At 47.3% G+C, this 12,988-nt stretch overlaps 1 protein-coding gene across 8 annotated transcripts in view; it reads right to left on the bottom strand.

Moving 5' to 3' along the window:
• PIWIL2 (piwi like RNA-mediated gene silencing 2) overlaps window positions 1–12,988 on the bottom strand; it is a 318,267-nt gene that overhangs the window by 59,431 nt on the left and 245,848 nt on the right. For all 8 annotated transcript variants that reach the window (XM_033950153.1, XM_033950155.1, XM_033950154.1 and 5 more), the window contains one exon: window positions 8,345–8,446. In XM_033950153.1, the coding sequence (XP_033806044.1) occupies window positions 8,345–8,446 (102 nt within the window). The remainder of the gene's footprint in view (window positions 1–8,344; window positions 8,447–12,988) is intronic.

Genomic DNA, 12,988 nt, shown 5'->3' with positions numbered 1-12,988 from the left:
CAGAGCCTCTTGACACAGGGAATGAGATCCCATACCTTCCTGTTTGTTGACATAATACATGGCCACCTGGTTGTCCATCCGCACGAGAACCACAGTGTTGTGAAGAAGGAGTTGAAAAGCTTTGAGAGCATTGAAAATTGCTCTGAGTTCCAACAGATTGATATGACAAAGACGGTCCTGTGCAGTCCACAAACCCTGGGTATGAAGACCGTCGACATGGGCTCCCCAAGTGTAAGTGGAGGAGTCCATTGTGAGAACTTTCTGATAAGGTAGGGTGTGGAACAGCAAACCTCTGGAAAGATTGGAAGAGAGCATCCACCAGTGGAGAGACTGCTGCAACAAAGGAGTTACTGTAATCTGTTGAGAAGGCGGGTCGATCGCCTGTTGCCACTGGGATGCCAGGGTCCACTGAGGAATGCGAAGGTGAAGTTTGGCAAAATGAGTCATGTGTCGAGTAGGACCATTATTTGCCTTGCAGAAATTGATGGAAGACGATATACCTGATGACAAAGGCGAGTGACGGTATCTCGACGTGATGGAGGCAGAAACGCTCTGAGGCGGACAGTATCCAGGGTGGCCCCAATGAATTGGAGAGATTGAGATGGGGTCAACTGGGATTTTAGGAAGTTGATTTTGAACCCCAGACTTTGGGGAAACAGAATAGTCTGTCGGGTCGCTGCAATAACCTCTTGATGAGAGAAGGCTTTGATAAGCCAGTCGTCCAAGTATGGAAAAACTTGAAGACCCTGAGTGCGAAGAGCCGCAGCCACCACCACCAGACATTCTGTGAAGACTCTGGGGGAAGAGGCGAGTCCGAAAGGAAGGACTCTGTATTGTAGGCGAAGATCTCCCACCTGGAATCTGAGATATTTGCGAGAGGCTGGATGAATGGGGATATGAGTATAAGCCACTTTGAAATCCAGCGAGCACATCCAATCTCCCTGATCCATGAGGGAATATAAGGTGGGCAATGAGAACATCCAAAACTTCTCTTTGACCAGGAATGTGTTGAGAGCTCTGAGGTGCAGAATGGGTCGCAGATCCCCAGTCTACTTTGGAACTAGAAAGTAACGGGAGTAATACCCCAAGTTCCGCTGAGAAAGAGGAATCTCCTCGATAGCTCGAAGGCGAAGCAGAGCCTGAGCTTCCTGAAGAAGAAGAGGAAGTTGCGACCGATTGGAAGGACACTCTCTTGGAGGGTGATCTGGAGGTAGTTGAAGTAAATGAAGAGAGTATCCCTCTCGCAGAATGGTGAGAACCCAGAGATCGGAGGTGATTATTTCCCATTGATGATAAAAATGGGAAAGACGACCCCCCTATGGGCAGAAGAGAAGTCCGATGCAGGGAGGTTGGAATACGCAAGCTGGAAATGTCAAAAAGACTGACCAGGCTTGGTGGCAGCAGGAGTTTGAGACTACTGTTGACGTTGCTGCTGCTGAGGACGACGAGGTGGAGGTCTGGAAAAAGCAAGAGTCGTTTTCTGAGGATAACGATGTTGTGTTTGACTGTATGCCCGAGCTGGAGGAGTCTTGGGCTTTGGTCGAATGAGAGAAGCAAAAGAGCGCTCATGTTCCGAGAGGCGCTTAGTAGCCACTTCAATGGAATCATCAAATAATTCATTACCCTGACAAGGCAAGTGGGCCAATTGGTCTTGAAGATTGGGATCCGTGTCAACAATACGTAGCCAAGCTAGTCTACGCATGGCTACAGCAAAGGCAGATACTCGAGATGATAATTCAAAAGCATCGTAAGAAGCCTGCAGCATAAAGAGTCATAATTGAGAAAGAGTCTTGAGAATTTGCTTAAATTCCTGAAGATGGGGTTTGGAAACATCAGGATAAAAGGAAGGTAATAATTTCAAAAAATGGTTGAAATAGGTGGTAAAAGTGTAATTATAATTAAGAATCCTGTTGGCCCTCATCGAGTTCTGATATAAACGGCGGCCAAATTTGTCCATTGTACGACCCTCCCTGCCTGGAGGTACAGCAGCATAAATCTTGGAAGGATGAGCCTTTTTCAAAGATGATTCCACCACCAATGACTGATGGGACAATTGAGACTTCTCAAATCCCTTACAGGGAACAGTACGGTATCTAGATTCCAATTTTGATGGGATAGCAGTAATAGAAAGCAATGTTACTTACCGTAACAGTTGTTATCCAGGGACAGCTATTCTCACTAATGGGTGATGTGATCCAACGGAGCCCCGATGCGGTCGCTTCTTTGAAGAAAACTCGAAGTTTCGAGTTGCCCGCACCGCACATGCGCAAGTGTCTTCCCGCCCGATACACCGGGCGTGTCTCCTCAGTTCAGCTAGCTAGCAGAGAAGCCAACCCAGGGGAGGTGGGTGGGACGGGAGAATAGCTGCCTGCTGTCCCTGGATATCAACTGTTATGATAAGTAACATTGCTTTATCCCAGGACAAGCAGGCAGGTATTCTCACTAATGGGTGGCCTCCAAGCTAACCAGAATGGGATGGTGGGAGAGTTGTCAACTTAGGAGAACAAATTTTGTAGTACAGTTTGGCCAAACTGTCCATCCAGCCTGGAGAAAGTATCCAGACAATAGTGTGAAGTGAAGGTATGAACCGAGGACCAAGTGGCAGCTTTACAAATCTCCTCAATCGGTGTTGACCTGAGGAAGGCTACAGAAGCTGCCATCGCTCTGACCTTGTGGGCTGTGATTTTTCTATCAAGGGGCAATCCAGCCTGGGCATAGCAGAAAAAGATGCAAGCCGCCATCCAGTTGGAGATGGTGCGCTTGGAAATGGGGCGTCCCAACTTGTTCGGATCGAAGGAGATGAAGAGTTGAGGAGCAGTTCTGTGAGGTTTGGTGCGTTCTAGGTAGAAAGCCAAAGCACGCTTACAGTCCAGAGTGTGAAGAGCAGATTCTCCAGAGTGAGAGTGTGGCTTCGGGAAGAACACTGGATTGGTTGGATTGGTTGAGGTGAAATTCTGAGACAACCTTAGGGAGGAATTTCGGGTGTGTGCGGAGAACCACCTTGTCATGATGGAATACTGTAAAAGGCGGGTCCGCAACCAAGGCTTGTAGCTCACTGACTCTTCGGGCGGAAGTGAGGCCAATGAGGAACACCACTTTCCAAGTGAGATACTTCAGGTGAGCCTTGCGGAGAGGTTCAAATGGAGACTTCATAAGTTGTGAGAGAACAACATTGAGGTCCCAAACCACTGGAGGCGGTTTGAGGAGAGGGTTGACATGGAACAGCCCTTTCATGAATCTGGAAACCACTGGATGGGCAGATAGAGGTTTCCCTTGGAGAGGCTGATGGAAAACAGCAATTGCACTGAGGTGGACTCGTATCAAGGAAGACTTGAGGCCAGACTGAGACAGGTGCAAAAGATAGTCCAGGCAGAGGGAGGCTGAACTCGTGCCTCCCTGCTTGTTCACATAGTACATGGCGACCTGGTTGTCTGTGCAAATGAGGACAACCTGGTCGCGAAGGAGATGTTGGAAAGTCTGGAGAGCGTTGAAGATTGCCCTGAGTTCCAGGAGATTGATGTGGCACTGGCGGTCTGTGCTGGTCCAGTGACCCTGGGTGCGGAGGCCGTCCAGATGAGCCCCCCAGGCATAAGTCGACGAGTTGGTTGTGAGGACTTTCTGGTGATGGGGGGTGTGGAATAACAAGCCTCTGGATAGATTGGAGGAGAGCATCCACCAGCGAAGAGACTGTTGTAGCGCAGGAGTGACCCGGATGAGGCGAGTCAGAGAGTCGGACGTCTGGGATCACTAGGACGCCAGGGTCCATTGGGGAATCCTGAGGTGAAGTCTGGCAAGCGAGATCACATGAACTGTAGAGGCCATGTGGCCTAGAAGGACCATCATTTGTCTCGCTGAGATGGATGTGCGAGAGGACACTGAGTGGCAGAGGTGAAGGAGAGCATCCCTGCGTGGGGGAGGGAGGAACGCTCTGAGTTGGGTAGTATCCAGAATCGCTCCAATGAAGAGAAGAGTCTGGGAAGGTTGCAGGTGGAATTTGGGGATGTTGATCTCGAATCCCAGATGTTGCAGTAACCAGATTGTCTTCTGGATCGCGAGAGTGGCTCCCTGAGATGTGGAATCCTTGATGAGCCAGTCGTCCAGGTAAGGAAATACCTGGAGGCCATGGCTCCTGAGTGCTGCGGCCACCACAACCAGGCATTTGGTGAAGACTCTGGGTGATGAGGACAGGCCGAAGGATAGCACTCGTTATTGGAGGTGAAGGTGTCCCACCCTGAATCTAAGATATTGACGGGAGGCTGGATGAATTGGGATGTGAGTGTAGGCCTCCTTGAGATCCAGTGAGCATAACCAGTCGTTCTGCTCAAGGAGGGGGCACAGTGATGCTAGGGTCAGCATGCAAAACTTTTCTTTGACCAGATATTTGTTGAGTACCCTGAGGTCCAAGATGGGTCGCAGGTCACCCGTCTTCTTCGGAACAAGGAAGTATCGGGAGTAAAAACCCTTGTTCTGTTGGTCCTGGGGGACCGGTTCGACGGAAGCTTAAGGGACTCAGTGGGTGGTTGAGGTAGGCGCATAGTCTCCAGGTATTCCTTTGAGAATTTGGAGCCCGTGTCCAGCGGGATGTCTTTGTCCTCGGCCATCTGTCGGAGGAACGAGGAGAAGGACAGTTGGTCTGCCGTTGCTTGGCTCCGTGCTGAGCTCGATGAGGTCGAGGCTTCCGGGTCCGCTGGGGACAGGGATTGAGATGGTGAGAAGGATCCCATTGTGTCCTCGAGTTCTGGCATCGGTGGAGGTGAATACTCCAGGTATGCTTGTTTCTGCCGAGGCGAGGCGTGCCTGGACGAATGCCTCGAGGAAAGTCTCGATTGGTGTCGAGAAGTTGGCCTCGATGGACGGGGCGAGGCAGGCTTCGTTGAGGCCCCCAGGTAGTGGATGGAGCTGGACGCGGTCGATCGAAGCAGGGGTTGCTGCCGTAGAGGGTCGAACCCCGTCGGGGTGATCGGTTCCAATGGAGGCATTCGCAAAGACTCTGCTCCTTGCATTGAATGAATCGGCTCCAACGGAGGCACTCGCAAAGACTCTGCTCCTTGCATTGAGTGGTTCGGCTCCAACAGAGGCACTCGCAAAGACTCTGCTACTTGCATCGAGTGCGCCGGTTCCAAAGGTGGCATGGGCAAAGACTCTGCTCCTTGCGATGCATGCATTGTTGCCAGACCGGACACTCGCAGAGACTCTGCTCCCTGTTGAGAGTGTGCTCCCCCCTGAGGCACTGGAGGCGGCTCGACCTCGCGGGAGGCCTCCTTGTGCCCAGACTGGATTTGGGAGAGAAGCTGAGGCCCCATTGTGGTAGAGCTCGATGAAGTGCTTCTGTAGCATGGTCTGGAACGAGGCCGGCAAGGATGGATCTGCATCTGAAATGGGACCACCTGCGCGGGCCTCGCATTCCCTCGGTGCAGTGTGTGAGTGCTTGGACTTCGAGGCCTTGGGCACTTTTAACACTACTGGGGGAATGGGCTGCTGGGCTACCTGACCTGAGGAGGTTGAGGAAGGCATCGCAGCAGGTGCTGGAGTCTGAGCCGGGACAAACGAGGCGGGCTTGATGAGACTTGGCGCCACAGAGGTGGAAGACTGTGGGGCTGCGGATGATGTCGAAGGCGTGGGTCCCTTTGAGGTCGATGGTTCCGTTGAGGACTCCATGAAGAGCGATTCCCACAGGTTGCAACGGCGCTTGAAAGCACGTGCGGTGAGAGTGGAGCAAGGCCGGCACGATTTCGGGATGTGTTCAGGCCCGAGACACCGAACACAGCGTCGATGAGGGTCCATTAGCGAAATCGCACACTGGCACTTGTCACACTTTTAAAACCGGTGATAGGCCGGGACATAGGCCGAAAGAGCTCTGACGCAAGATCAAAGCCGCGGGTCGAACAGAATGATGAAATTTATTTTTTTTTTAAAAACAATAAAACACGATGAAAATCGGCGATTAAGATCAATTAAAACCAAAACCGCAGACTTAGAAGGCACAAGTGAAGAAAACTTTGCGCAGAGAGTCGAAGACGGAAAAGTAAGAACTGAGGAGACACACCCGGTGTATCGGGCGGGAAGGCACTCGCGCATGCGCGGTGTGGGCAACTCGAAACTTCAAGTTTTCTTCAAAGAAGCGTCCGCATCGGTGCTCCGTTGGATCAGGTCACACATTAGTGAGAATACCTGCCTGCTTGTCCTGGGATAATAGGGAGTTTCCATATTCCTTATGAAAGTTTGTTTAAGGATTGGAGTCATAGGTAATCTCAAAGTCTCTTTTGGTGGATGAGAGAGCTCCATATTCGCCAAGTATTCTGGAGTATACTTAGAATCTGAATGAAGATCCAGTTTGAGGGCCTGACCCATATCAAAAACAAACTTAGCAAAAGAAGTAGATTTAGAGGTCTCATCTGGAGAAGGAGTACGAGACCTCGGAGCCACAGAGTAGGAGGGAGAAGCCTCCCTAGAGTATTGAGACAAGGGCTCAGACTCGAGACGGATGGTAATTGAAGAAGCTGCACTATCTACATGAGGTGGAGTCATCGAATGCTTGCACTTCAGACTCCTCACTGGTGATGTCCCCGGAGTACGAGGCAGGAGGAGAAGAGTCTCGTTCAGTGGACTTCGATGGAGGAGTCCTTGATCTCGAAAAACTCCGAGTCGAGGCATCCCGAGATTGAGACTTGTGCTTCGCTGTGGAAGAACGTGAGATAGAAGCCTCGGTATCCAAAGAGGGAGACTGGTCGACAGATGCCTATCTACGAATCTTAGAGGAAAGATGCCTCGAGCGATGCTTCGGACAAGGCTGGAAGGACATTGATGGAGGCTCAGGTGAAGAGTCACTGGAAGAGAGCCGCTTCAGCTTTCGAGACCTGCTTCGAGGCAATATAACTGGAGGATCAGATTGTCCAGGCTGGTCCCTAGGAGGCAAGGTCGAGGACAGAACCAGTTGAGCCACTATCGAGGAAATCTGTGTAGTTAAGATGGACTTCAACATGTCCTTGAAAATAGGCACCGAGACAAAGGGATCCGGTCTTGTAGGTGCAGCTGTGCGCTCCAAAGAGGGCGACCTCGAAGATGAGTATTCCCTACTCTTGGAGGCACGCTTAGGAGGAGGTCTCAAGGAGGATTCTGGTGGCTTCTTAGGAACGGTACCTGAAAGAGAGGCAGGAGACTTACCCAGTGAGGACATCTTCACCTGAGGCACCTTCGAGGTCTTCGAGACCGAAGCTCCAGTCGAAGCCGAGATCGAGGCCTTCGAGACCGAGGCACCTGCCAAAGTTAAGGGCGAGGCCAGAGAAGAAGACGGGGTCAAAGTCTTCGAAATCGAGGTTGATCCCGGGGCTGAGGTTGAGGCCTTGTCAGAGGTTTGCTCCATGTCACCGAAAAGTTGCTTGAATTGGACACACAGCGGGAACAATCTTCAGGAGAATGAGTAGGCCCCAAACATACCAAACACCGACAGTGAGGGTCAGTGATGGAAATTGCCTTTTTACACTGGCGACAGCGTTTAAACCCGGTAAGGGGCCAGGACATAGAAAAAATTAAGTTCGTGTCGAACGAGACGAGCGATCGGGCCTAGGCCCAAGGCCCGCTGATCGGACGAAAATAAAAGAAAAGAAGTTCTTTTTAGTATTTTTTTTTTTTTTTTTACTTTAAAAGAAAAGAGACGAAACACAGCAACCGATACCAAAATAAAATAAAAATCAGCCGCGGTGAGAGAAGTCAATGAAGTTTACTACAGAACCAAGACGAAGAGGACTTCTCGGCTCCGTGGAAAATGATGAACTCAGGATCCTCACAGGAGACGCGCCCCCTAGTTCGGGTGGGAAGGCACCTATGTATGCACGGTGCAGCACTCGGAAGCTCTTTTAAAGATCTTCAAGCAAGTCTGCTTTCGAGGCTGTCCGCTGCGGGACTCCGTCGGTGACATCACCCATGTGTGAGAATATGCTGCCTGCTTGATCTGGGATAACATATATGTATGTTTCTAGACTTCTCACAGTGCAGAATATGAGGGATACTATTTTACTAAAGATGCTATACAGATCTAAAGCACAGCTGTTATTTGGAGATTGATAGATTTCAAAGTGGATCTACCTAACAGCATTAGTAATGACCAGCAAGTTCCATACTGAAACAAAAGGTATATTTCATTTAGAATTAATGCTTAAGATTCAGGCCTCAATCTGTTCAGATTTCTTCCCGCTGCACAAGGATTATGCTGCATTCATCTACCAGGCACCTTCTACAGCACTATCAAAATTCCATGCCTCCAACCCAAAGATCCTCCAACATCCAGCATAGCAGGTTCTAACTATTCCTTCCCAAAAAATTAGATGCAGAATGCTGGGCTCACCTGAGAGGGGACTGGAGATTGTACACAGCAAAGCTTCTTAATGGCTCCATAGAGGTCATCTCGTGTGCCTGTGATAATACAAACCATCATCTGTATCCTACCCTGTGAAGAACAAGACACATCTATATCAACCTAATTTGTACTCTACTAAAACAGAGAACAGCAACAAACATTTGACCTCATTTTGCAAGAATGCAATGGAAGATTAGATTTATACCTTTGATAATCTTCTTTCTGTTAGTCCCTGTATGATTATTCCTTATGATTCCATATACTAGGTGTTCAATCCCAAACTGCAATCTGGGAGTTGCAGATATCCGCAAACCTTTCTGAGCACATGCTGCACCCCCTTAGCCTGAGAGCTAGCAAACATATCCAGTTAAGTCCCAAAGCCAAGCAACATACCTGAACAAATCCATGACAAGGGGGTACGGGGAAGGATCCCCAGCAACAGGTAATTCTTGAACTGGTTTGCTCTGCAAAATATTAACAAGCGGTAAACAGGCACAAAGACAATCTCAGAAAACACTCCACAGGATCTGTCAACTGGCTAGAAAGCATTCAAGCCTGTAAGGAGAATCAGCAAGGCAGAAAGAAGCAGGCTATTCCAAATAACTGAGTGCACAAAAACAGAAAATAGCAATATGGGGTCTGGTGAGGTGAGGGACCTGAAACCTACCTTCAGAAAATGTTTTACAAGCCATCCCTGAAGTTCCCATAGGAAATAATGGAGGTTTACTCACAGTTAAGCAGTGCCAGACTGTCAGAAGCTTTAAACAGCATTGGAATGGAGGAAAATGATTTTCTGCCTCAGAAACAGCTTCAAATGGTCCATACTATGACTACGACCTTCACCCCCACAGATCCTCATCCACGTGGTCGGGAATGGGACAGGCAGCCTGCGCCTTGAAACCCAGGTGGGTTTCACACCAGACAAATACAGCCTGTGCTAGAAAACTGTGACAAGGTCACCGGCAAGCAGACTACCAGGGGAAGTCTACCAGGGGAGTCTAGAATGGTGGCAAACAGCAGGCTGGTTCCACAGATCCACCAGAGTTTTGAAGCAGCAGTCTGGCACCGAAGGACCACGTTCTTCCCTCTGACAGGGGACCACAGGAAAGGGGTCTCAAGGCACTGAAGCCATCAAGAAACCAAATTTTAAGCAAAAAAATTAAGAAAAAGAAGCAAAGCAACTGAAAAGATTTCTGCATGGATTGCTTGCAGAAATTGTAATTGGATATGTTTGCTAGCTCTCAGGCTAAGGGGGTACTCAGAAAAGTTTGTGGATTTCTGCAACTCCCGGATTGCAGGTTGGGATTGAATACCTAGCGTATGGAATCTGGAAGGGACGTAATAGAACAGGTGCTCTCAGAGGACAACATGCATATATTCTCATGCGAGTGATGTCATCCATGGAACTTGGTATGGACACCACTAAGAGCACTTTCACTTTAAATCTTTAGGCAGTGCATATGCCAGTGCCTTCCCGCCCAACATCAGCATGCGGGACCAACAGTTCAGTAACAAAGTTAAAAAGCCAACTAGGGGAGGTGAGCAGGTTGTGAAAATATATGTCTGCTGTCCTTGGAGAACCTGCTACGAGCAAGTATCTGCTTTCCCAGAGTACAAGGCAGCATAATAATCTCACTTGTGGGATTTCCAAGCTGCCAAGATGATGTCTGGATGAGGATAACTGATATATAATCCTAAACCTGGCGATTGTAGGGAAGGTGTGAATAAATATGTGGATAAAGGTGAGCTGGTTGATATAGTATATCTAGATTTTCAGAAAGCTTTTGATAAAGTTCCTCACGAGAGGCTCCTGAGAAAATTAAAATGTCATGGGATAGGTAGCAAAATTCAGTTGTGGATTAAGAATTGGTTATCGGATAGAAACAGAGGGTAAGGTCAAATGGTCATTTTTCTCAATGGAGGAGAGTAAACAGTAGAGTGCCACAGGGATTTGTACTAGGACCGGTACTATTTAACTTATTTATAAATGATCTGGAAATTGGAACGACAAGTGAGGTGATTAAATTTGCAGATGACACTAAACTGTTCAAAGTTGTTAAAAAGCATGCGGATTGTGAAAAATTGTAGGCAGACCTTAGGAAATTGGAAGACTGGGTGTCCAAATGGCAGATGAAATTTAATGTGGACAAATGCAAAATGATGCACATTGGGAAGAATAATCTGAATCACAGTTACCGGATGCCAGGGTCCACCTTGGGGATTAGCGCCCAAGAAAAGGATCTGGGTGTTATCGTAGACAATACGATGAAATCTTCCGCCCAATGTGTGGTGGCGGCAGCCAAAAAAGCAAATAGGATGCTAGGAATTATTTAAAAAGAGATGGTTAACAAGACTAAGAATGTCATAATGCCCCTGTATCGCTTCATGGTATGACCTCATCTGGAGTATTGCGTTCAATTCTGAGATGTACTTGAACTGATTTGTTTTTTAAACCAGAGCTAGAAAGATGGAGAAGGTAGTCTAGTATGGAAGGAAGTAGAAATATGATGGGTTCCAGAGAATTCAATGCACACCAGGAAGAATATCTCATTCATTTGAAGCAGTAACAGCACTGAGAAGGTTTTCTAGATGCTACAATGACAGTAGATACTGCCGTTGAGAGGGAAAAAGTATTTACTTGGTTAGTGAAAGAAACCATGCTGTCAGTGCCAATGAGCAGGACTTGGGGTGAAAAATGGATCCCTTTTTTTGTGTTCAGATAATCTCCCCATCCTAACATTGAAGCATCTATTTATTAGAAGATTTTGCTGGCAAGGGGCTGGAAGAGAAGACCTCAAGTGAGATTGAGAGGAACCATGCACCATGGGAGAGTGATGGAGGTCCAAGGTAACTTGGATTGGAGCAGAGGCCATTGGGTCAACATGTCTATTGTGGGACTCTGAGGTGAAGATGTGCAAATGAGAGACGTATCATCGATGCCATATGACTGAGAAAGTGTAACAACTGACGTACAAAAGTATGTCGAAGGGTGGAGACTGCTTGACATAGATAAATGAGATTGTCAGTTCTCTGCTTCAGTAGAAAAGCTCAACTCTATGTGTATCCAAGACAGCTCTTATGAACTCTAGTGCCTGAGAAGGGTGTAGATATGACTTTTGGTGGTTGACGGCAAATCATAACAGCTCTAGGAGATGAACTGTAAAGTTGATGGTATGCTGAGCTGTTTGAGATGATGAAGCCTTAATCAACCAGTCATCCAAGTAGGGAAATACATGAAACCCCCCTTGTGCAAAGGGCAGCCACCATTATCACTAGGCATTTTGTGAAGATACGAGGGGCAGAAGCCAGTCCGGAAGAGTAAAATTTTATGTCAGAAGTGTCGAGATCCATTGCGAAAGTGAAGATATTTTCTGTGAGCAGGTAGGATGGATTTGTAAGTGTGTGCCTTTTTGAGATCTAGAGAGCAAAGCCAATCACCTTTTTGCAGTAGAGGTAGCAGGGTTCCCAGAGAGAACATGCTAAATTTCTCTTTCAGCAAGTATTTGTTTAGCCTCTGGAGAGCCAGAATAGGTCGAAGGCCTCTGGTCTCTTTTGGTATTAGGAAATACTTTTGAGTAGAACCCCCAGCCTCTCTCTCGCAGAGGAATAAGTTCTATTGTGTTTAGCTGGAGAAGAGCAAAGAGTTCTTGGTGAAGGAGGGTTTTCTGGAGAGAGTTGAACGGAAACTCTTAAGGTAGGTGATTTGGAGGTGTTCTAACAAAGCACAGTGTGTAGCCCTCAGTGATGACTCAAAACACCCACTACTCTGTAGATAAGAGTCCAATGTTGATGAAAGTAGATTAATCTGCCTCTGATGGAGGGATTGAGAGGAAGAGACAGGGAAATGTTGGCAATGATTTTTTAGTAAGGAGTCAAAAGGATAACTGCTGTGTAGGCTGAGATTGAGGTTGTGATTTCTGTGTTCTTTGTTGCCTTGCATGGGGGTCTTTGTGCAGGAGGCCTAGAAGATGATAAAGATGGCTGATTGTAACACTGTTTGGTGTTATAGTAATAAGAATGTCTGGATAAGGTAAAATATCTTCTAGACAATGAATATGATTAAGAGTTTTGTGCTAATACTACTACAAGTACTAATAATCATTTCTATAGTGCTACTAGATGTACACAGCACTTGACACATTACAAGAAAGTACTTTCTCTGTCCCTAGTGTGCTCATAATCTAAGTCACAAGAAACTGCAGTGAGAATTGAACCTAGATTACCAGGATCAAAGACAAAAAAAAAAAAAAAAAAGGCGTTAACTGAAAGTCCAAAGAATCAGGGCACATATAAACAATATTCTTATGGATTAGGTAGAGTTCATATATAGGAAGGTTGATCAAAACTGCTTCAATTTTTTTTTTTTGGGAGGGGGATAGATAAATTGTTGACCACATTGGTTAGGTAGAGAGTAGCACAGAATGAAATCTTGGAAATCTAGAACAAAATGGGCAAGTTGTATAATAAGATGGAGGACATATCCCACTGTTTTGTCAATTATTATAAGACATTATATATCTGAGTGCCATTGTCTAGAAGATAAAATTTCAGCCATGATCAGATGTAGTACCAATCTCTGACATTCAGGGCCTCTTCTATCAAACTACGTTACCAGTTTTTAGCGCAGAGAGC

This window comes from Geotrypetes seraphini, chromosome 6 (genome assembly GCF_902459505.1).
Source record: "Geotrypetes seraphini chromosome 6, aGeoSer1.1, whole genome shotgun sequence".
Taxonomy (NCBI): Eukaryota; Metazoa; Chordata; class Amphibia; order Gymnophiona; family Dermophiidae; genus Geotrypetes; species Geotrypetes seraphini.
Note: the sequence above shows the minus strand (reverse complement) of the source record. Positions and strands in the feature narration are given on the sequence as shown.